The sequence below is a fragment of the Aotus nancymaae genome, unplaced genomic scaffold (assembly GCF_030222135.1).
Source record: "Aotus nancymaae isolate 86718 unplaced genomic scaffold, 86718_ANA_hifiasm-v0.15.2.pri h1tg000041l, whole genome shotgun sequence".
Taxonomy (NCBI): Eukaryota; Metazoa; Chordata; class Mammalia; order Primates; family Aotidae; genus Aotus; species Aotus nancymaae.
In genome coordinates, this window is record NW_026988455.1 from 17,612,390 (window position 1) to 17,636,703 (window position 24,314).

The 24,314-nt window shown below is 44.1% G+C and overlaps 1 protein-coding gene across 2 annotated transcripts in view; it reads right to left on the bottom strand.

Moving 5' to 3' along the window:
• PTCH1 (patched 1) overlaps positions 1-24,314 on the bottom strand; it is a 67,636-nt gene that overhangs the window by 32,211 nt on the left and 11,111 nt on the right. The window contains exons 3-7 of one of the 2 annotated variants that reach the window (XM_012461940.3): positions 5,826-6,015; positions 2,527-2,596; positions 2,342-2,433; positions 751-949; positions 328-449 (exon numbers count right to left, since the gene is read on the bottom strand). In XM_012461940.3, the coding sequence (XP_012317363.3) occupies positions 328-449; positions 751-949; positions 2,342-2,433; positions 2,527-2,596; positions 5,826-6,015 (673 nt within the window). Of the gene's footprint in view, positions 1-327; positions 450-750; positions 950-2,337; positions 2,434-2,526; positions 2,597-5,825; positions 6,016-24,314 lie in introns of those variants that run through there. The other variant, XM_064361531.1, reaches the window with a different exon arrangement.

A 24,314-nucleotide genomic window follows, 5' to 3' on the forward strand; every position in this document is an offset into this window, starting at 1 on the left:
CATCACGAACTCTGATCAGTGTGTCCTGGCCTACTTTACACCTGCCCCCATTCTCTACGTAACAGGCAGATCTCCTAAAACCTTACAGTCAGGAACTACGGTCTTGATGAAAACTACAAATCCACTCTTGAAAAGTTCCCCACAAGGTGCTTTTTCAAGCTGTTGCAGTCTGCTAGTATTTCTTAATATTCTATGACAACACCCAGCTAGCTAGGATAATGGTTTAAGTATTAGTACAAATATCACTTGCCGATGACAGGAGGGAAGTGACTTTTGAGGAGAGGAGGAAGGCTAGGTGGCGTCCGTTGTCCTCAGGAGCTGGCTTACCTGATGAGTTTTCCAGTGCTGTTCTTGACTGTGCCACCCACAATCAACTCCTCCTGCCAGTGCATATACTTTCTGGATAAGCCATGACATCCACCATTCAAAACAAGGGCTGTATCAAGAGGCTAAAATAAAAAGACAGCCACATAATTACAGGAATTAGTAGGCAGGTCACATGCCTTGTTAAAATCCAGTGCGTTAAGAGCCTGTGTGTTTCAGAGAGAACATTAATAGCAAGGCTAATGAGAGGCGTATGGCAAATCTTACAGCAAAATTTAGCTCTATAAACAAACTTAGTTCCACAGACAAAGACGATCGTGGAGAATGAAATGTTAAAAATGAAAATAATAAAGTGAAAGATGAACGGACACAAAAACGCGTCATGCTCTCCACCCCTTCTGAGAGCGCTCACTGCGGGTAACTCACTTTGGTTGAATTTTTGTTGGGGGCTGTGGCGGGGCAGTCTGGATCGGCCGGATTGAGGCAGGGACGGTCCATGTAGCCATGACCAACCTCAGCCTTATTCAGCATTTCCTCCCAGCTGTCCACTTGATAGTTTATTTTCTTTAACTCTTCTAGGAATTCCAAAGGATCGAAGTTTGTCCACCGCAAAGGAGGTTTACCTCTGGGAAAGAAATCAGGAGACAAGGCCATGAAAGAAGCCTTCTAAACCCATCATAAAGTAACAAGGCTGCATCCACTGCATCCGCCTTGTAGGAGGCATCTGGCAATGCTGCAATTCTGGACTCTGGCATCAAAACAAATGCTCCTTTCCAGCATATCTGCGTGCAAACTTAGGTCAGGAAAATAATTCATGACTGAAGATGCTAAGCAGAGAGAGGATTCATACATTAATGAGGGCACTGAATAACCTTTAGTTGCTGATATTGTGTATGTAATATCTACATATAAAATTAGCCAATGGGTGCATGTAGACAGAAGACAGTTCCAAAATTAAAAAAATTTTTTTTTTAAAAAGAGGGCATCATGACGTCAAATTAGCACTTGCCAGCCTAATAAATGCTTTGTAAATGTCATCAACCAAAATATTTGATCTCTGCTACCTTTAACAATCCCATACTTATGAGCTCTCTCTGACAGCCTGGCAATGGAATGGGCAAGCCCCCAGCGGCCTCTGCCATCACCACCATCACAGCCACTTCCCCCCACACTCACTTTTGAATTTGTGCTGTTGACAGACCAGAAAGGCTTTTGGCTGCCTGTTATGTGGTTCAAACCACACTGTAGCTGCTTAACCAGGCTGAAGTCATTATTCGGAATCTCCCAACCAGAAAACACAAAACCCCTTATTTCCCATCTAACACTGTACACTGAAGGTCAGGGGATGGCCACTGCAAATTGCTTTTGCAGATATGTGTAAGCCAGGACAGAAACAATAACCCAAGCTCTAACTCTTGCATAATTAACTGAAAATGTCTATGTTGATTAACAATTATTCTTTAAATGATGCGGTATATATAATATCCAACTGCTAAACTGTGAAGCATTCCCTACTGCGGCCTTCACAGATAGTGGATTTCCCCCTAAATGCCATTAGTGTGATCTAAAGAAAGGTTAGCATTTTACTTCACAGGAAGATCTCGAACTTAAACTCAAAATATTTCGTTCTGATGTGTATCCACTAATAAAGTCTCTCCTTAAAAAATAAGTGTCTAAATGCCTAGTCTTCAAACCTAACTAAATGCCTAGTCTTCAAAACATTTTAAAGAGTTAAAAATCACACGTACTCTGCAATAATTTGCATTTTATTTGCATATAAATAGGTTGGTAAAAGTGAATGAAATTTAATGATGCCTACAGAACTGTTTTTTGAAAAGAGAAAAACATTCTGCTGAAATCCCCTCTCCCCCCACTATTCACTCAAAAAATGCACATGGAATTTCAATGTTTTTATTTCTTGCTCAAAACTGAAATGGAACAAACAATGATAAGCAACATCAGAAACACTAAGTCCTAGAGAAGTCACAGATATCAGAAAGCGTGATCACACACTTACAGGAGGTATGCTGTCCCAGACTGTAATTTCGCCCCTTCCCAGAAGCAGTCCAAAGGTGTAATAATCAAACAAGGGTAAAGATATTCTATTATCTGTCAAAGTTAAAAAGAAGAGGTCATGCATTAGGCTACGGCATACTACCGGGGTGTTCCTGAGAAATTTTTGCCAACAAAAAGAAAACATACCTGATCCATGTAACCTGTTTCTGTGATAAGCTCTCCTGATTTGTAACACAAATGTTCCAATTTCCACTGCCTAATAAAAGGAAAAGCAGAGATAAAAATTTCTCACTAATAAATTAAGAAAATTGGTGTAAATTTGGAATGATAGAACATATAAAAAGAACTGCAATTTCGATCACTTTTAAGCATCTGTCAAAACGAGCAGAGCTTTTGCCAAGTAGAGACCCAGCAAGCTTGCTTTAATGAATAGATAATACTCAATCGTAATTAACATGTAGGGTGTTTATGTAAATGAATGCTACCAAAGTACTTGAAAAGTCTTGTTTTCTTAAGTGTTCTCCCAATAATCTTGTTTACACCATTAATCTGCTTTTCTACATACATTAAACAACTTCAGGGCAGCCCAGCTGAATTATCACAAATTCAGAATAGGTGGGGACTAAATTAGGTTGGTACTGTATTGACACATATTCAGGTGCAGAGATGTTTTATTGGCAGATCATGTCCTTAATAGGTAGTGTTCAAAATGAACTCTCCTGCTCTTAACCATTAATATTATAAACAACATTTGTCAGGCAGGTCAAATTCTAACTTCACAGTCTCTTCTATTCCTATCTTACAGAAATGAGAATAAAATACACAGATCAAGAATTAATTTGGGGCCGGGCGCAGCGGCTCACGCCTGTAATCTCAGCACTTTGGGAGGTGGAGGCGGGAGGACAGCACTAAGCCAGGAGTTTGAAACCAGCCTGGGCAACAAAGGGAGACCCTATCTCTACTAAAAATAAATAAATAAATAAATATCTTTAAAAATTAGCTGGACACAGTGGTGCATGCCTGTTGTCCCAGCTACTGGGGAGGCTGAGACTGGAAAATCACTTAAGCCTGGAAGGTTGAGGCAGTGAGCTGTGATTGTGCCACCTCACTCTAGCCTAGGCAACAGTGACCCTGTCTCTACAAAAAAAAAGTTGCCTGGTGTGGCGCCACATGTATGAAGTCCCAGCTACTCGGGAGGCAGTAGCAGGGATCACTTGAGCCCAGGAGTTTGAGGCTGCAGTAAGCTATGCTTGCACCGCTGCACTCCAGCCTAGATGAGCAAGGCCCCATCTCTCACACACACACACACACACAAAAGGAATTAATCTGGAGTTTTGTCTCCAGAAGAGTGTCCGTATCTTTCCAAGTGTGTTAGGGAGATCAGACTAACAAAAAAAGAAAGAAAGAAAGAAAGAAATTTGGAAGGGGTAGGGATGAAAAAGTCTAAGGGATGGAAAAAAATACCAAAAACAAAGTAAAAACCTCCCTCCCAACTGCTCTGTTATTGGCCTCCTAAGGGAGGCCTGCCTTCACCCAAGGAGCTTACTGTGTCCTCTTCCCTGTGCCTTCCTATCTGCCTCTCAGTGCCCTGTTGAAATGTCACTGAGAAACAGTGACATTTCTCCTGAACTCTAGAGCCCTGGCTGGCCAGATCTTCTGCCTGGCGCAGCTGTCACGGGGGACCGCCCACATTTGATTGGTTCACATCTATCTGTACTCATGTCTTTCCTCTCTTTGACAGCAGTGCCTAAGTTACTGCATGAACTTGGACAAATGCTCTTATTAGTCTAATTTCCAGTTTTCTCACCTAAAACATGGGATGGGTTGAACTACATGTTATTAAAGTCCATTCCAATGCATAAAATTACTCTGCATTCCATCTCAGCCTAAGAAGAGCGTCATTTAATTGCACAGACCCTCACATCTTCTCCTGAAGGGTGTAGGTGACAAACACTAAGAACGTATTGGCCATGCTTGCAGTGGCCCTAGGACACCCATTTCCAGGCTCACCACAGGGACGTCACTTGCAAATTCTGCAGAACTGCACTGGGCAGTTGCATCCCTGCAGTGCTTGCTACAGACCAGCAGGGCAAGTCTGCCTGACAGAAATGTGATTTTACGTTTTCTAAGGGACTTGCTGCATTCACATATCTGATCTTGTTCTGGGAACCACGGAGGACATGAGCACACGTGACCATAAGCCCAGGTTACAGATGAGCCAACAAGAGTGTGCCAAAGATAAGTGACTCGCCCCTGGCTGGGCTTGTTCCTAGAATCCTGTCAAGCTGGAATGTAAGCAGAGGTTAGAGCAGGGACAGGTAAAAACCTTACTTTTATTCTCTTCTTTGGTTCTCCCTGGCTGCTGAATACGCCTACACTGCTACTTTCTCACCTCTTCTGGGAAAAATAAAGGGTATGAGTGAAGGCCTCAGTGAAGAGGTGCTGAAACTCTAGGGGAGAGAATGCGGTTGGGGGACGCCAACTAAGAGGTCCCCTGGAAATGGGCTGTAGTGATGCCAACCTCAACAGCAATCAACAAACTGAATGCCCGCTCTGTTCTCAATGCTGGGGTGAAAACAGACAAGAGATGGCCCCTGCCCTGTAGTAAGTGACAGTCTAGATATATAAGAAAAAGGACAGAGTTTTGAACTCTTCCTAATCCTTTACTCACAGCATTGTGAAATTAGCAACATGATACTAAAAGATGACTTCTTAAAAAGGTGACAGTGGGCCAGGTGCAGCGGCTCACACTTCTGATCCCAGCACTTTGGGAGGCTGAGGTGGGCAGATCACTTGAGGTCAGAAGTTTGAGACCAGCCTGGTTAACATGGTGAAATACCATCTCTACTAAAAATACAAAATTAGCCTGGCATGGGGGTGTGCACCTGTAACCCCAGCTACTGGGGAGGCTGAGGCACGAGAATCGCATGAACCCAGGAGACGGAGGTTGCAGTGAGCAGAGATCACATCACTGCACTTCAGCCTGGGCAACAGAGTGAGACTCTGTCTCAAAAAAATCAATAAAAAGGTGTCAGCAACAATTCCCACGGTGGCTCAGCCCCCAACGGGCTGTGTGACACAAAACAACAATGAGTACAAAGTCACAAGAAGCAGCTCTTCTTTTTCGCACTGTTTGTAAGCTGACTAAGGGCAATTCAAAATGTCACTGCTCCAAAAATCCCTTAAGCAATGAAACCTCTTATAGCCTGGGTGTATAGTGCCCAAGTGGCTCAGGGTCCTCCTCATTTGGGGACAGTGCCAAGATACTGACAATACATTATAAAGTAATGCATTTGCTTTGTTACCAAACTTGAGAAACAAATCAAGATTAAAAAAAAATCCTTTCATTGTAAAACTATTTGAACTAATACTCCAGGTGCATTTTCAGGACAACTTCATTTACTAAAAAAACAAGCCCTAAACCAGCAGCCACCTCCCACCACCTTACCTGCTGCTCATTAGTAGGTGGACGAGGTGGGCCTTACCTGTTGTACATGTATACGTGGACGCGGCTGGCCTGGAGGGCCGAGTCCAGGTGTTGTAAGAGCGCTTCTGTGGTCAGGACATTAGCATCTTCCTCTTTAGGGGTCTGTATCATGAGTTGAGGATTAAACATAGCCTCTTCTCCAATCTTCTGGCGAGTATAATTTAATTCACGACTTACTCGTCCTCCAACTGACAAACATGTACAGTTTAATCAGAATAGCAAAATTACCACAAACTCATGTTTTATCTGTTATCTCACTGCCTGCCATAGGATAGATAATAAATGAACTCTGGTCATGAGACTGGCTGATGTGTGAGAAGTAACATTCACTTTATTATTAATGGTAATGTTAACTTTACCAATAGTAAACATAAAAAATACTCACTAAGCTCGTTAATGGCTGGCCCGCTTGTCACAGACGCAAACCTAATTCTAACTAACATACCATGTGCAGAAAGGAAAACCTGAGACACCTTTTCCTTGCAGACCAGACCAAATAACCCTGTTACAATTTCTTTCACTTGTATAAACAATGTGCCCTTGCAGTACATTTCAAGATAAATGGCTTCAATTTACACTATTCTCCTAAGTAATCTGGCAAAGGTAACGAGGAAATGTTTCTCCTCCATGGAAAAAGAAACAGGAAAGGTGACAAGTGTGTGTTCAGCACAAAACTTGCCAGGAGAAGACAAATAAAGTGATTCAAGTCAGAAGCACATGGGGAAATCTTGCTTGAGAGGAAGAAAATCTATCAGCCACAGTCATCATGGGCAGTCCCTGGAATCTGGATCGATCAGACTCACCTGGTCAGCATCCAGAAAACACTGGTGCCTGGTTCTGAGTCAGCTGGGGGCAAGCACCCTCTGTGCTGGAAGTGACCCAGGCGATCCTGAACCTACTGCCCAGGCTCATATGAAGCCGGCTTTCCAGCAAGCTGGCCAGCACGGGACATGCCCAAAGCCAGTGCAGGCACAGGTGACCAAAGAAAACTATCAACACTGTTATGCCAACTGCCTTTTCTCTTCCTCTCCTTTTTATATCCTTAGGCACAAGGTTATGTTCAATTACAGTTCTGGGCCAAGCCAAGCTCTGAATGCTGCACCTGGGCCAGGAAGTGTCTCAGGTATTAATAGTTACAGACCCAGGAACCTGGAGCTCCCCTACCCAACACTTTAGTGCAAAGGAAGCGGTCTGAACTGTTCCTGAAGTAACTGATAAGCTGCATGTTTACTAAAATGCAGGCCTGCAGCTACAGTTTAGAAAGAACTCAGTGATCATAGCTTTCCCACGAGGAGGAATCCTTTTTCTTCAAGTTTAGTATTCAAGGACATAAACATTTGGTTTGGACAAGTAAATAAGGACTGGGAACAGCGGGTTGTTTAGTTCTCTTGGCATATTTTATAAACAAGGGGGCAGGCTAAAAAGCAAGTAATGCCCTCATTAGGAAAACCAGTACAAATTCACTGCCTGGCAGGACCCTCTGTGCAGGTCCACATGGATGCCAAGGCCAGGAGCTCCGTGAGGTGAGGTTTAACATACTGCGTGTGGGGTCGGGGAAGGAGGGAGGAATGTATCAGTTAATTAACAAAAAGGAATAAGACTTCTGTGTGCAGAAAATTTTAAAAAATGCCAGGGGAATTGCCAAGGGCCTTGCAATCAATGTGAAGTGAAGGAAAAACCACAGGAAAATACTGGGAAACAACTTGCTCAGAGAAGCATTAACCTACTGCCGCTGGCCTTTTCTGCAGGCCCTGGGAAAGCCGCCTGAAGGCAGGGGCTTGCTCGCTCTAGCAGAAATCACAGTATTCAACACCACGTGGACTTCCAACCAATTAACTGAATTTGACCCGGCCCACATCCTCTAGAAGTGCAGAAGCTGTATGAGGTTAAAAAGCCAATTATTAGTCCAGAGGTCACAGCTGCAGAGCTGCCCATCAAGGAGCTCAATGCGGCCTTTGCTCACCTCTTCTTTTTTCCTGGTGATATCACATCTAATGCCATAAACCTAGAAATCATTTCCATTTTTACCTGCCTCCTCAAACATCAGCATGTGCATGGTTTTTCAAGTGTGGCAGAGATTGGTGAGACCATAATTAAGTCTTGTGTCATTCACCATGTGCACTGGTAGACTTCTCGGGTATAACTGTGTCATAAAGTGCATGATACTCATATACTCTGATATCAGTATTCACCCAAGGCACTCAGGAACAAGCTGCCAGAAACAGAAAACCCACTTTTACAGACTCACCTGACATCTGCTACCCTGGCAAATGCCTATCCTAAATCACTGCTGAATGATAGCTGAAAGCTGTTCATTACCTTGCTATCTTCCTTAACATCCCTAAGTGTGAAGCTTTGAGCTCAGGAAGTCCCACAGAACCCATTTCAGATGACTGAGATGAAGGTCATGGTCTTGGAGAAATAGGTTTCTCCCTTCTTTTTCTTTTCCTTATTTAAAGACAAGATCTTGCCCTGTCACCCAGGCTGCAGTGCAGTGGTGCAATCACAGCTCACTGCAGCCTCAACCTCCTGGGATTAAGTGATCCTCCTGCCTCAACCCCCCAAATAGCTGCAACTACAGCACATACCACCATGCCCAGCTAATTTTTAATTTTTTTTTTTTTTTTTGGTAGAGCCAGGGGCCTTACTAAGTTTCCCAAGCTGGTCTCAAACTCCTGGGCTCAAGTAATCCTCCTGCCTTGGCCTCCCAATTCTGGGATTCCAGGCATGACTCTTTTCCATTTTCAGGATCAAAGTCCTAATATATTTTTAAATAAGCTAATGTTCATGAGCTAGTGCAGAAATAACTAATAATTCCAGTATCTGTTATGCAGAAGCCATTTTTGCTGTGTGGTGGTCTATGGCTAATATTTACCCGCTTTGCTTTTTTTGAGTTTATTTCTATTTCTTAATTTTTCTACAATGAACGAGTATAATAAAAAACTTCTATGATTGGACATGGTGGCTCACACCTGTAATCCCAGCACTTCGGGAGGCCAAGGTGGGAGGATCACTTAAGGCCAGGATTCAAGACCAGCCTGAGCAACATAGCAAGACTCCATCTCTACAAATAAAAAGTGGAAAGAAAAAAAAAAAAAGCTGGGAGTGGTGGAGGCTGCCTTTAGTTCTAGCTACTTCAGAGGCTAAAGTGGGTGGATGGCTTGAGCCCAGGAGTTGGGGGTGCAGTGCACTGTGATTGTGTCACCACACTCCAGCCTCGGCAACAGAATGAGACCCTACTGCAAAATAAAACAAAACCAAAACCAGAAAAACAAAACCTTCTATGTGACCAAAAAAAAAAAAAAAGAAGAAGAAAAATAGTTATGAGAACTACTTGGTAGAGATATGAATTTAAAATAAGCTCAATGCAAAAAATTAATATGCATCTCTGTTCTCACTCATATGTGAGAGCTAAAAAAAAAATCTGATGGAGATAGAGAGTAGAATGAGAGTTATCCAAGGCTGGGAAGAGTAAGAGGGGAAATGAAGAGAGGTTGGTTAATGGGTACCATCATACAGTTAAGTAGAAAGAATACATTCTAGTGGCCCATAGCATAGTAGGGAGACTACAGTTAACAACAATATATTGTATACTTCAAAATAGCTAGAAGATTTAGAATGTTCTCAACACAAAAGAATGATCAATGTGTTTGAGGTGATGGACATCCCAATTACCCTTATCTGATCATTACACATCACACAATTATGTCAAAACATCACATGCACACCATAAATATATAAAGTATTATGTATCAGTAATGGTAATAAACTACAAAAAATAATAATATGCATCTTCATCATATCCTGCAGTCCTCTTATATTAACAATAAAATAACAACCCTTCTGAACAAGCCTCAAGAAAAATCATTATCTCAGGATCCTGAGACACGAAATAACCTTTTACACTTGTGTGGTGCTTTCCATTTGCAAAGCCCTTTTAACCCATATTCTTTATGTCTTTGGAAATATTTTGATCATGGCAGCTCCTCCATCAAGCTGGGGCCAGCTGTACCAGACAGGCAGTGAGAATGGGGCCCAGAAGACCCTAGCACCACCACTAGTGGCAGAGAGATCTGGGACAAGTCCCTGACACAGCTGCGCCTCAACCACCTCTTCCGGTTGCTGAGGATAACAGGGATAACAAATGCTCTGATGAACCTCACAGGACTGTGTGAGCCTTAGCTGACAATGTGTGTGAAATTTCCCAGACCCTTACCCAAGAGCTGAGCAAGTGTCTGTTCACCCACGTGTTTGTCACAAAGCATTTCATGGCCCTGACACTACAGGGGAGAACGCATAGCTGCTGAGTTTGGGTGGCTTGCCCAAGGTTACCCACCTTATTAATAAGAGGCAGAACTGACCCTTTAACCCCAAGTCCAACTGCCCTGAGAGCCTCATGGCTTCTGAGCACCAGCTGAGAACCTGAGTACAGCAGGAGGAGGTAGCCTAGGAGCACCCAGTTCCATACAGCACACTCTACAGGTTGAGCATCCCTAATCTGAAAGTATCAAATGCTCCAAAGCCAAAAAGCTGCTATAAGTGGAAAATTCCACACCTGACCTCATGTGTCAGTCACAGTCAAAACGGGCTCACAAACATGAAGATGACATTGTCACCACTGCAGACAAAGCACCTATAGTGGACCTGGTGAAAATGTGTGACGGGCTCATTGAAAACTAGAGCAGTATGCATCCACAACCAACAGGAAATCATGTCAGTTCATAAAATCAAAGAGAGGAGTCTAAGGCAGAAACTGTTGTTAATGAGGCAGATGATGCTGGAGGAAACATTCTGAAACGCCATCTAGCAGATGCCACCTCACCCCTACAGGACCCACTTCTTGACCCTTCAACTGCTTCTGATGTTTCTTCTCACTTAAAAAAAAAAAAACATGGTGTACAGTAACCTCTCCGTGGAAACGCAGCACCATAGGTGGAGACCGGAAGCTGCCGTCCTTTGGCCGCTGATGCAGGTATCTGATGATGCTACTGTGCTGCTTCAATGCCCTGAACACAGTATTTTTTCACTGCATTAATGGAATGTTGTATTTTTTTTACTGGTAAGTATGTATGCGTAAGTTTAGGAAAATGATTGCTCATCGGTAGCATATGAATTCAGAGGAAGGATGGGAACACCACGCAAGCAGATTGTCCACATGGGTGGCTGGAACAGTGACATCTTTGCTTTCAGATAGTTCAATGTACACCAACACTGCTTCAGGCACAAAATTATTTTAAAATATCGTATAAAATTCCCTTCACGCTAGGTGCATAAAGCGTCATTGAAACATAAACAAATTTCATGTTTAGACTTGAGTCCCATCCTCAAGTTATCTCATTATGTATATGTGTGAATATCCCTCCCGCCTAAGAAAAATCCAAAATCCCAAACACTCTGGCCCCAAACATTTTATATAAGGGATAGTCAACTTGTATTACACTCACAGATAGAATTTTAGAATGCATGAAACATGACAATAATCTGTATTTTTATTTAAAGTACAACCACGTTGCCTCAAAGATTTTTCTCAGCCACTGAGGAGATGCAGTTTTTTTCAGTGGGGCTCCCCAGGCTGCAGTGGACAGGTCTCATTTTCCTTCTGGTCCCCAGAGGGGCCCGTTTTAGAGGGGTCAGATGAAGGTATACAGAAAACAGCAGCCCTAAGCCTCTTTACCTGCCAATTCTGCCACCTTATTCTCCAGAAATCCAACGCTCAAATCATTTATTTGAAAGGCAAAAGCAGCATCACTTCTGTAAGTTTTTGATCAAACTCTGCTGATCCTCTCATCCCCAAATCAAGCCAGGCTTAACTTTCCAAAGTGAAGAAAGGCTAGCACAGGTGGGATACCAGCTAACCCAGAGGCCCATACTTCTAGGCCAATATGATTCCAATCCATTGTAGACAAGAGATGTTTCCCTCATCACGCTTCCCTGCTGCGGCCCCTCCTCAGCACAGCCTTCTGCACAGGGCTTAAGAAACGTCTGTGGCATTCACACAAAAACCTTTTAGCAAAAGCTTATTGTGATCCACATAAAGATGATCTGAGGGACCAAACGAAGTTATTTTCCACAAAATTCAAGTCCTGCCCACGCACCTCCATATGTGAGGGACACGGAGGAGCACCAGGGCCACAGCACACCAAGTGTGCTGAATGAATAAATGAATGCGCGGTCTCAATACAGATCCTTGGGAACAGGCAGTCATCTGTATAAGTTATTAATTCCTCCCAAAGCCTCAAAAAGTCAATCAGTCAAAACAAATGACCCTTTCAGTCTGAAAAGTACCCACTCAGAGTCCAATTAGGAAAATGGGGTCTGTGTATATGCAAGCGTTGCATTTGCATTTGATTAATCCCATGAATTATCTAACAGCCTCTAGAGAGATTTTCTTTTTCTTTTAGTTGCTTCAGGTCCTCTTTTCAATGTTGCATTTCGTTATTGTGAGGCCGAAAAAGTGGAAATCTCTAAGCGGGTGTAAATGCGAAATTATTAGCACTGCCCCTTTTCTGAAATCGAAGAAACAAAAAAAGATTAAGTAATGTGGGCAATTGGCTGAAAACTCACGGGCTGTGAATTTTAGTCCTCTCCCACTCATCTCTTTTATTCAGGAGGAGAGAACCACTGCCCAAGTTTCTGGGTCGTTTTTCTCCTGGTGAGATTGTGCCCCTGTGTGTTGCTATGGGAAAAATGCCACAATCAGCCCAAAGAGAATGTGCCTTCATGAAGTGAGCCCAGTGAGAGGGCAACCACCAAAACACAACGAGAACAGGATACCCCCCACCTGCCCACGGGGCCACACGGGACCACACGGGACAGCAAGAGGCCTCACCGGGCACATGGCGGGCTGGGCGCAGGTAGTGCGCAGGCGCCGGCAGCAAGCTCCCCCGCCCCCACCAGCTGCTGGCAGTGCCATCTGTTATCAGCCTTGCCCAGGCTGTTCCCTCTGAATGATTTTCCCTGACTGAGACCTGCTCGCCCTGTCGGATGCAATCAGGTCAGCCCAGCACTCTGCCTACACTGGACCTGCTGCCTGTCGCATTATGCGTATGTGTGAATATCCTTTCAGCTCCCAAGGAGCCATGACTTCCCAAGACCACACTGCATCTGCCAGGAGGCCCCTTCTTCACTGGTCACTTGCTGCACTGGCAAATGAGGCTGTGCACGGCGCCACCTGAGCCAGGCCCAAGAACGTTGCTGACTTCATGCAGGACACAGGCGGAAATGTCTTACATCCGGAATAGCCGACTTTCCAAGCTGGGAACTGTCCCCGGTTCTACCACAACCTCAGGTGCAGCCAGGCTGCTCAAGCGCAACAGGCAGGCAGATGCACAACCAGGTCCCCTCGCTCTGCAGGACCTGGGCGTGCCCGGAGGTGTGCCGCTGGTTCAGAGGCCACACTCGACCAGGCAGCAGAACCCAGGAACCAACACGGGTGTTTTCATCAAGCTTAGCTGAAACCGCCTAAAGTCTTCATTAAAAAAACAGAAACAGAAAACAACCCAACAACAACGACAAAACCCAAGTGCTTCCACGGCAGGCTCTCCATCACAGCATTCAGGCATTGAATAACATTAACCCCAGTTCCCGTCTCCCAGCTTCTGTGGGGCTGACATCACCTCTCAGCTGTCAACAGTCTTCTTGTCATTATCCAGCCTGGGCCTCCCTTCATTGGCCTCCGACTTGAGCCCACACGAGGGAGAAGACAATGCAAGTCTCCACCTTCACACGCAGGCTCCCTGGCCTCTGGGGAACACCAGGCTGGCCTCAGTTATCTCCCGCACTGTTCCTTCCCTCTGCATCTGTGCAGGGAGACGCACGTCACTGGGGGCCACTTTCATGATTTTGTTGCCATCAGGATTAGCTGGATTAGGGGCCTGTACATAAGGACCCCCTGGTGCCGTGAGGAAGTTTCATCACCGGGTCAGCGTGGTGTGAACTATATTCTGTCAACACCACCACTCCTTATAGCCACCAACCAAAAAAGGGGGGAGGGTGGAGGTGGGGGCGTGGCAGAGAAAAATGCCTCGAGTGTAAAATGTATAAACTCATCATAGCAATAAATTCCCGCATCATGCACTTCAAAGTATGTGAGAGCCATTCAAGACTATCGTTCTCCCACATGATTCTTTTTTTTTCTATAAAGAATTTGGTGGGTCTGACAGTGGAGGGAGGTGAAAAGGCAAGCAAGTATAGCTACCCACAGGAAGAACAAAAAGCCCACAAAAAAGCTTCTAGCCCTTTTCTAACAGTAGTAAGCAGTTTGGGAAGAGAGTTGCACTGCTGAAACCTCGTATTTTGTTCACGGTTAACACCTCCAGGATGGTTAGTTCCTCCTCTTCTAAAGGACCAATGCTATCCCATCCAGCAAGGATATCACCCCATCTAATGTGAAATAAGACAATGTGTGCAGGAGGGTGGTGGAGGGAATGGAGGATGGGGAGAAAAACAAAACAGACCTTCTAACTCGTTCAATGACTGAAATTTTTTCCTCCTAGGAAATCCTTTACCTACCTGCATCCTGGCCCCACTCATCTGGACCATGGGTGAAGTAAACACACAATTTCTAGAGACAGTGATGGGATTTCTGCAAGTGTGTGTGTTTTATAGAGCAGTCCCTTTTGCACAGAACTGGGCTGTCCCATCAAAGCCGTATCTGTTATATTTCTGTCTTTCTCTCCTGTTTGGCGTATTCACCAACAAGAGAAAAGGAGGTGAGCTTTGGCGGCCCTGACCTGCAGCTGGAACACAATACTTTCGCACAGCCCTGCCGACCCCTGACATAAATTTTACACCGCAGCTGGCATTTACACACTCAGCATTACCATATGTATAGCTGCTCGGTGCTAATTATGCTAATCACCTGTCTAACTCGCTGCTGCGAAAAATGGTTGCATTTAGCAGTCCAGCGCCTCCCAATGCAGCTTACTGTGTGGCTGAAATGTACATTCAGACGGCCCTGAATGGCAAGATTTTTCCACGTTGCTGGCTACATTCAGGCCTCAGAAAAATTTATTCAAGTCAACTGGTTTCGGTCCGCAACAAAAAAGTTACGAGAAAAAAGTGAGTGTGTTCTTGCCCTAACATTCTGGATCTGCTTGCAAGCAAAATGATAAATCAATTGGTGTGGGAAACAAAAAGCGAGAGAGATTTCTTTTGGGAGCCATGTGAAACTGTAGCCTATTAAAAAAAAAAAAGAAAAAAAAAAGGGTCATCCTATTCCCCAAATCTCTAGAAAGAGCACTTAATAGATATTTAGCCCTAATCCCAATTCTCTCAAATTGCAAGCTTTGTTTGCAATTAAGCAAGGTATTAAACGTGTGCAATTTTTTTTTCTGGATCATGTGTAGACCAAAATGATGGTATCATATTATCATTTTTTACTTATTACAACAATGTGTAAAACTCATGAGGAAAATACAATGAGAAAAAAGAAATAATTTCTTAGGCAGCTACGAAAAATTCTTTTGTTATTTTCTCTTAGAAAGCCTCCATTTAGAAAGAGGCTGTGTGATGTTTGAGTCTATTTTGTGAAGGTTGCTGGTTTCCCACTAAAGGCGCAGAGGAAATCAGGGAGTGGGGGTGGGAATGTGGAAGAATTCACAAAAGAAAAAAAAACGGTGGTGGGAGGAGAAAGAGGGAGTCAAGAAGCCTACACTTCCTTCATCTCAAAATTCCTGTTTTTATCATCACCATTTCTTAGTTTTCTCAGATCAGTCTGTAGAATAAATTTCTTAATAAGGAGATTATTAGTGCAGGTATTTCAACAATTCCCCAAATTCAAACTGAAATCCTATTACTTCCTAACTCACAAAACATGTTCATAATTTTTAGAAATCCTGAACATAGTCACTCTGAGGCTGCTTCTTATGGGGTTATCTGGATGGACAGGTAATGTTTGGCCACTCCAATTTCCTGTCATTGCCGGCAGCATGGAATGACACGTTTTACCGGAGGGTGGCCCAAAGTGCCAGTGACCGTCTCACCTCCAAACAATCATCATTAGCAGACTCCTTAGTTCAGAAATGCAGAAAGCAGGAGAAAATCAGAACATATCGTGGGCCACATCCTCAGTGCTGCAGAACACCAGAAGGGCTTTGCGACCCATCAGCTTTCCACACTTGGAAGGTGCACCCACCCGGCGGGCTTCCTCCCATGGAGGAGGTCACCCTGGAGGCTTGGGATCTCTCAGCCTTGCTTACGCTCACCTTTCCATTTAGCCACCAGTAAATGAAAACTAGGATATTCGACGCAGCTTCAAGATGCTGCTGTGACAAGAACCCTCTTCCTGTATCTCCCCACCCTCCATTCTGTCCCACAGTTTATAAAGTTATCTGACCCAATGAAGCAACACTATTCCAAGCCACATCTTGATTTCTTTGGCATCCCAATTCAAGTTGCTATTCTTTGCCATTCCAATGTGTTTATCTGGGTTTGGTAATTTCAAATGTTGACTGTGCAGCCAAAAACACAAATGACACAAGCACTACTGTGCTCACTGCAGAGCGGAGGATTTGCCCCCCACCCCGCATCCTCTCAATCTCTCACTCTTCTTAAATAGGAGATGGACCACCCTGCCTCGTGGCACGGAGCGGTGTTTACATTGCAATACTTGACTGTGTAATACATCTGGCATTTTTGGGCAGGATTCCTGAGCTAGGGGCCAGAAGCCCTTAAGCAATGATTTAAGGGGAAAAAAAAATCATGCACATTGACTTAACAAAGCCCATTTCCAATTCCTTTTGCTTACTTTTGTGCATGTTTCATTAATAACTGAAAACTATCTTGGTTGCTAAATTGGGTAAGTCTACTGCTTCTTTTCATTTATCCTAACAATAACAAATAAAGCTTGCACTGCGGTCTGGGGACTTGCTTCTCACTAGCCTCGCTCTCATAGCAGTGGCATTATGGGACCCACACGCAGAGCGGACTATTTGGGTCAACTCACACCTGGGTTTCTGGATTAGAAATAAGGTCCTGCCCCCACATTATAAATCTCTCCAACAACAAACTTGCCATTCATTAGCAGGTATCTGACTGCCCACCAACAACACAGCTTCCCTAACACATGACAGCTGTTTCTCCAGCCATGCTGTAAACCCCAAATGAAACAGTCATATTCTTTCCTGGAGGGACTAAGGATGGGGTGCATCTTCCTGTACACCAGACTCCTAAAATCCTCCAGAGCAGCCCAGCAGTTTCTCAATGGCAGTATTCTGCGGTTATGGAAGGCAATAGATATTGCACTGTAAAGGAAAAAAAGCACCCTAAATCCAGTTTAAGAGAAAAAAAATCCAGTAAGTAGTATCGCAAGCACCCAAATTCAAAGATTAGAAGAGAAAGTAACAGAAGTGTTTATATTTTGATGACCCTGATTATATCTGTGTATTCAAGGAATGTTCCCACTGAGAGAATCCTGCAGAGCTTTCTCCTCCTGCAGGCAGAAGTGCCCACACCAGCAAAGCCCTCTGCTCTCTGGATGTCAACCAAGACCTCTTGTGAGGATGGACCATATAAAGCTTCAGAGTCGGCCAAAATCTGGATAAAGAATTCCATCCTCTTCAATCTAGCCAAGCTCCATGTGCCGCCGAGTGGCTTTGGTGGGAGTTCTAAGCAGGGAAAACCTGAAGGGGGCACCTGGGAGGGAAAGCCATGGTTTGTGCTCCACTCACAGTCCCAGAAATGCTACGGAACCCAGTTCTTCCACTGTTCATGTGTCACAGTAAGCACAGGGGACCAGGACTTATTTCCCACTCTCTGGTGGCGCGGTATGGATTGAAGAAGCTTGTCAATGGATTCTAAAGTTGCCTCAGAAGCCCATTAAAAAAAGTCATGGTTCTTCAACAGGGGAATCACATCTTCTGCCAAGAGCCCATCAAAGAGTGTGGTCTTGGAACCAACCCTAACCAAAATAAGAATGCCAAGGGATGCAAATGGCAGCTCTGTATCTAGTATCTCCCGCAGCTGGCTTGAAATAATAAATGTTCTAATTCCCTTCTCTCAGTCTGTGATTAGCCAGACTTACCACCATTTCAGAGTTCACACTAGTAACTGCAGAGATCCACTTGGAAGGAAATGACATGGGCGGTTTAGGGGTGGGTGGGTGGCAGAAAGCACAGGAGGGAAGGGGAGAGGGGAGGACGCAGCAGAAGTTCTGGGAGCCAGGGAGGGGCAAAGGAAATATTAATAGTATTGTAATAGAATGATACAGCTATGGTTAGTATGTGGGGGTGTCTGACACAGCTGGAATTCCGTCAACTTTTTCTCCCCCAAATAGTGTCAAAAAATACCAGAAGTTAAAATACTACATTTATGCAAAGTGGCTTCTATTAAATCTGGTTGCCTTTAAAGTATTTCATAATATTTCCGTATTTGTTTCAAAAGCCAAAAAACCTTTTACAGTGAAACACATCCTGAGTAGAACTGAACACTCATCAGGGGCTAAATCTGGGCAGACAGCTGACATGGTGAGGAGGAGGCAGCCACCGGAGCGCCCCCTTTCTCTGCTGAATTGTGACTCTCCCCACCCCAATACAAGCAGGAGAGCGGGGCGGACGAGTTCCAGCTTGCCCCAAGTGGACAGAGCCCGGGGTCACAGGCAGGTCAGCTTTGAAGGAGAAACCCAAATGAAACATAAACATGGCATTGTGGAAACCAGACAAATCTCCCATGGCTTGTCCAGCCAGCATTAATCTCCGCATCAGCTGTGGCGCGTAATCTAAACACACGGATCAGTCTGTTCATACATCTGGAAGCTGTCATCTTCTGGAACCTCCGGGCAGTGTCCTATGCATCAGAAACACCCCATTACCTAACCTGTTCTCTCAACTTGTTGAAGGGTCAAGAATGGCAGACAGCAAAGAGATAGGGAGGATTTGCAGAGTCAACTGCCCTGTGTAGAAGGCACCTGAGGGCTATTTGTTATTTTTTTAAACAATCATTGGTAGCTTCTCATTTCCAATTGTTTTTCACCAAATACGAAAGAAATACCACAACTGCTTCCACCTAAATGTGCGTACCCAGTAGTGGAAACTAACAAATACCTATCTAAACATATTCTTCCTTTTAAACTATGTATGGGGGTCCAAGGACCAGAAAGGAGCTGCATTTTTCTTCCTGTCCCTGTGAAATGCTCCCAATGGTAGCCCCAGAGAACAGAAACCAGATGACCACTGTGGAAGGGCAGTGACAGCAGAGCCCATTCTGCCCTTCCAGCTGGACTGCCTTGGTCCCTTGCTGTCCCTTGCTTCTGCTCCATAAGGTCTCCTGGAGGGACAAGTGGGAGTGGTTTGTGATAAAAACACATCTGGAAGAGAATGAGATCACCAAAGAGTTAATACACTAGACGGGCTTCTGAAGGAGCTGTTATTTCAATATGAACAAAGGCAGTGGTATCTTCTATTAAAGCTTTTCAGAAAGTCACTTTCATGCTACAAATCTTCAGCCTACTGGGGTTGAGCAGTAGGCTCAGTCTTTCAGCAAATTAGATAATCCCCCATCCCAACAGGTACCCAAATATAAAGTACTTCTTTCTTCCATGGCCTCTTTCCTCTTTTGACCCATCATGGTGTTTTTCTTTGATATTTAACGTCATTCTAAGAAAAAGAATTAGTTATCTGGGTGAGTAAATACAGGAATGGGATGGGGGTGTTATTTTAAAGAAGACTAATACTCTTGCATTTATGCAATGCATTGCAGCCACAACTCCGTCATAATAAACATCTTCATTCTGCACAGCATGGGTCTTCCAATCAAAATCTTTTTATCATCTAAACCAGTGGGTCTCAACTGGGGTGATTTTTACCGTCTCCCTTAGAGACATCTGGCAATGACTGGAAACATTTTGGATGTCACAACTGGGAGGGTGCAACTGGCATCTAGTGGGTAGAGGCCAGGATGCTGATAAACATCCTATAGTGTACAGAGCAGCTACCGACAGCATATGATCCAGCCCCAATGTCAACAGTACTGAGGTTGAGGGACCTTGCTCCAAACTGAAGGAGTGGTTATCTCCTACAACTAATTGTCTGAGTTCAAGAACACCGAAAGTATAACACTGGCAAGGTACAAACTCGAAAGCACTTAGACATATCAAGCACATATTTTAACGTATTTTAAAAGACAATTCCTTCTATTTTTCTTTAAAAAAGTCAAACTCACAACTTGCCTTCTCCTCCCTTGACACTGGCCTGCAGCAATATTAACATCCAAACACGAAGGCAATATGGAGTCATTTCAAGTCAGTTGCCCACTGCAGAAAAGGAGGCCAGGAGCTGAGCAAGCTTTTAGAAAAAAACAAAAAGCTCAAAGAGATAAATGAATGTTCTAACACTGAAAAAGCCTGACAAGAAACTTGTGTCTGAGGGAGGGCTGGAGTGGGGGGTTGATATGAAGGGAAATAGATACTGAGGGAGATGGGCTAAAACTGCTGAACAATAAGGAAATACCAACAAAGAAATAGGTAAGATTAAAAATAACACCAGTCTGTCCCCAGAAGGGCGAGATCTGGGTAAAGCATTCATGGCTCCAGGGAGGACACTAGAGGCTAACATGTGAGCACACTCATGAGACAGGGATGGCTAGCAGGAAGCACTGGCAGCCCCCAGCCAAGCAGGGAGACTTCTGTGAAATGGCCCTGAGGGACCGGCCCAGCTTACAGGCTCCCACCTTATCTCGAAGACCCCACAAAGGCTGCCCTCCCGGGAGCCACATTCCTGTTCTCGGAGCCTTTGCCCATGCTGTTCCTTCCGCCTGGAATGCCCTCTACCTTCCCCTTCCAGCCCCTGTGCCTGGCTCAGGCCTCCTCCCTTGAGGCCAGCCTGGAAGATGTCCCCAATTTTCCTGCCATCTTGGCACTGCTGTCCTTCATGTTAAACACCCACACACTGGTCTGTATGTCTGCTGGATGTTTGTATAAATCTCCCCTGAGGGCAGAGACTGTGGCTTTTCACCATCTCTCTGGAGAGCTTTCTGCAATGGTGGTGCGGAATACGCACTGAGAACATGTGCAGAATGAATGCTTCTATTTTTCTTTTTTTTTTTTGAGATGGAGTCTCGCTCTATTGCCCGGGCTGGAGTGCAGTGGTGCAATCTCGGCTCACTGCAACCTCTGCCTTCCAGGTTCAAGTGATTCTCCTGGGTTCAAGCGATTCTCCTGCCTCATCCTCCTGAGTAGCTGGGATTACAGGCTTGTGCCACCACGCCTGGCTAATTTTTGTATTTTTAGTAGAGATGGGGTTTCACCATGTGGGTCAGGCTGGTCTCAAACTCTCCTTGTGATCTGCCCACCTTGGCCTCCCAAAGTGCTGGGATTACAGGCGTGAGCCACCATGCCCGGTCATGCTTCTGTTTTTCAATGACAATTAGTTTCTCCCCCACCTTGCTGCCATGGTTATGTGTTTCTGCAACAGCAGATGTCCACTGTATCAGTAGACATATTCTGTATCAAACCTCATTATTCCACACACAAGTGAAATTGATTTGACAATTTTGATTTGCAAACAGTATAACCCTAAAACCCAAGCTGGTATCTTAATACATAATTGACAGCTTCTTAAAAGGCAATCATTATATGAACAATTTAACAACAGAATACAATAATTCTTATTACCAATACCTACTAACACACACACACACACACACACACACACACACACATTCTCTTCCTTATCTAGCATATATTGGTCTGTACATTGTGGCTGATGTATTCCAACTCTTTATAAAGCCACATTTCCCCAGCATGTTAAACAAAGCATGAAAGTCAATTAGAAGATACAGCCTATCGAGTGGATCCCTCTAATTTGCTAGCTGTAGTAAAAAGATAACATTAACATGACTTTGGCAGACAGGAGGATATGCAGAGGAAGAAAATGTGCTATACACACACACACACAGACACACACACACATGCTCCTGTGATTTTTAAACTGCAGGAGAAACAGCTTCTTACAAACTATCCCTCAGCATCCCTCATCCCTTAAAATCTCACACTTTGCTCTCTTCTGTTGTTTTCTAACTAGGAAAATATGCTACCTCTATCTATTTCGTTTATTTGCATAGCAAGCACTCAGTTCATGTAAAAATTCAAGCCCAAAACCTTCAGAACAACCCACCAAGAAAACCCCATCTGACAGACTTCTTTGTTGATAGAGATGAGGAATTTATCTATGAGACTGACACATAAAATGAACTTAAATTTGGAGCTGTTACTCACTTCAATTCATGGATGTCTACTGACGTCCAGAACAGCAGGGAATTCTTACTCCTGAACGCAAATGCTCACACTACTTACTACTGATATGAACACTCAGCTCACTGCGTCACAAACATGATCTCTACACAGCTACTTCTGCTTTGAAATGAAATTAAATTTATATAACAGTATGGTCACCTCCCTGGCTGGATTTATCTGCACTTATGAAACTGTTGGTTCTTCTCTAGGGGAAGAATTTAGCACTGAATAAATGAATGAATAAAAGATAAAAGACAAGACAACAGGAGAACAAATGACTCATGTCATTAGTAGGCAAAGTAAATAGGGAGACACACAGAGAACCTGTATTTCCTATCTGTAAAATGGGACGATCCTCATCATACATAAAGACAGTACGTCCACTATCATGTTATACAAATAAAATAAGGATAATAATGATAGCTATTTTATTGAGTTGTAAGGCATATGATAATATATAATAAATGCCTGGTGCATGGCAGTTGCTCAACAAGTGATAGTATTTGTACTGAGTAAATAACATTTGGCCCAAGAACCAGTGAGCCATGTTGAAACTGCCAAAAGTAAGCAAACAGTGTTCCCCTCACAGGTGTCCTCATCCAGTCCATTGAAAAGAAAACTCTACTCCCTCTCACTACACAACTGGCAGCGCCCATAAAACTGCCAGGAAGCACACTGCTTCTCCTTCCAGGACTGGAAATGGGTCGTGTTATGCAGAAACCAACTTATTTCCAGAAATACGCAACGCTAAGAAAATAAATCACATTCTCTCTCCTTCAACATGCTTAAAGGTCTACTAAAAACTCTCGCTCAGAACACCACAAAATCATGTTGTGTCATCCTCATCGTATGGCAACAAATACAGGTTGGGCCAAGTGGCAGAAAGTGAACATATGGATGAGTCGGCCTTCCCCTGTGCTCATGCCCTGTTCTGTCCTAGAATCTATGGCAGTGCCCCTACAGTCTAGCCAATCACACCACTTCCAAACTCCGCAGCGGCTGCCCCTGTTGGAATTGTGCCCCCTGCCTAAGATGCCCTCCTTCCCCCACTCTCTCCCGTTGTCTCCCCTTCAACCACCGCCCCCACCGCCAGCCTGCCTCACCACCTTCAGGGAAGCTTTTTATTTGTAACTTTCATAGCCCATTTCAACTTTGAACCCAAATGTAGTCCAAATGTGTTGAATTCTAATAGCTTTAAGCGCATGAAATCGTGCAGTGTCAAACACACCTGAGTGTCTTACAGTGCGTAACACACTGCTAGGGATGTCACAGGCGCTCAGGAAACTTGTTGCTACGAGCATAATAGCTGCTCGATAAAACCCTTCTTTTATCTACCAATGATACTGAATCGCTGAACTGAGGTAAATTACTCCTTGGATTCAATTCAAAGAACACTTCTGTATTAATTACCAAACTATTTAAGGCAGGAATGTTTTGTCTTAATTACGAGGACTATTTTTTAATTGTCACTTCTCAACTAAATGCTCCAACTCCACTACAGGCTTGCAAAACTCTGCAAGCTGAATCTTCACAAACAAGGAGATTAAGGAAATATTCTCCAGGGTTCATCTTCAACAGCATCCTGAAAGGGATCACTGAAGCGATGATGCCCGTAACTCTTCAGCGTCCAGAGAAACGCTCCAGGTATTTTAGTTTGAAATATCTACAGTCACCTCAACCCTCCCCTACCTCCCTCTTGTAAGATAAGAGATGCCCAAGGTGGTGTTTAGGGTTAAAATTTTTCTAAATAGCTGCATTTGGAACTTGCCAAGAAGATAATTAAGAAACAATCAGCGAGGAGAAAAAAATTTAAACCGGTGTCACCAAAATAATGTAAAAATATTTATCTTCGAAAAAACATGTATCTATTTTAAATCTGCAACTGCCTTGTTTAAGGTCTCAAGAACCCCAAAACTGAGGAACGTAGATAAAAGACTGGCAGAACTCCTCTGAGAGGTCCCTTCAACCCCACGTTCCTAAAACATTTCTTTTCTTTGCCTGCAAAATGCAGCCTTTCCCCAGAATAATTCCATGTAAAAAGCCCCCACCCGCGAGGAAACATTAATCTACTTTGCAAACATGCGTTCCAGTCTGTGCCTTACTTTTTTTCTTCCACTCCTTCCACCCCTACCCCGCTTTTTTTGTACCTTGAGACAAATGTTTTTTTCCCCAAGAGTTGAAAGCCGTCCAAAAACAGGACCACACACGCCGCCGCCTCCGCTGCGCCCGCCCCTGGCCCTCCCCAGTGCGCGGCCGCCG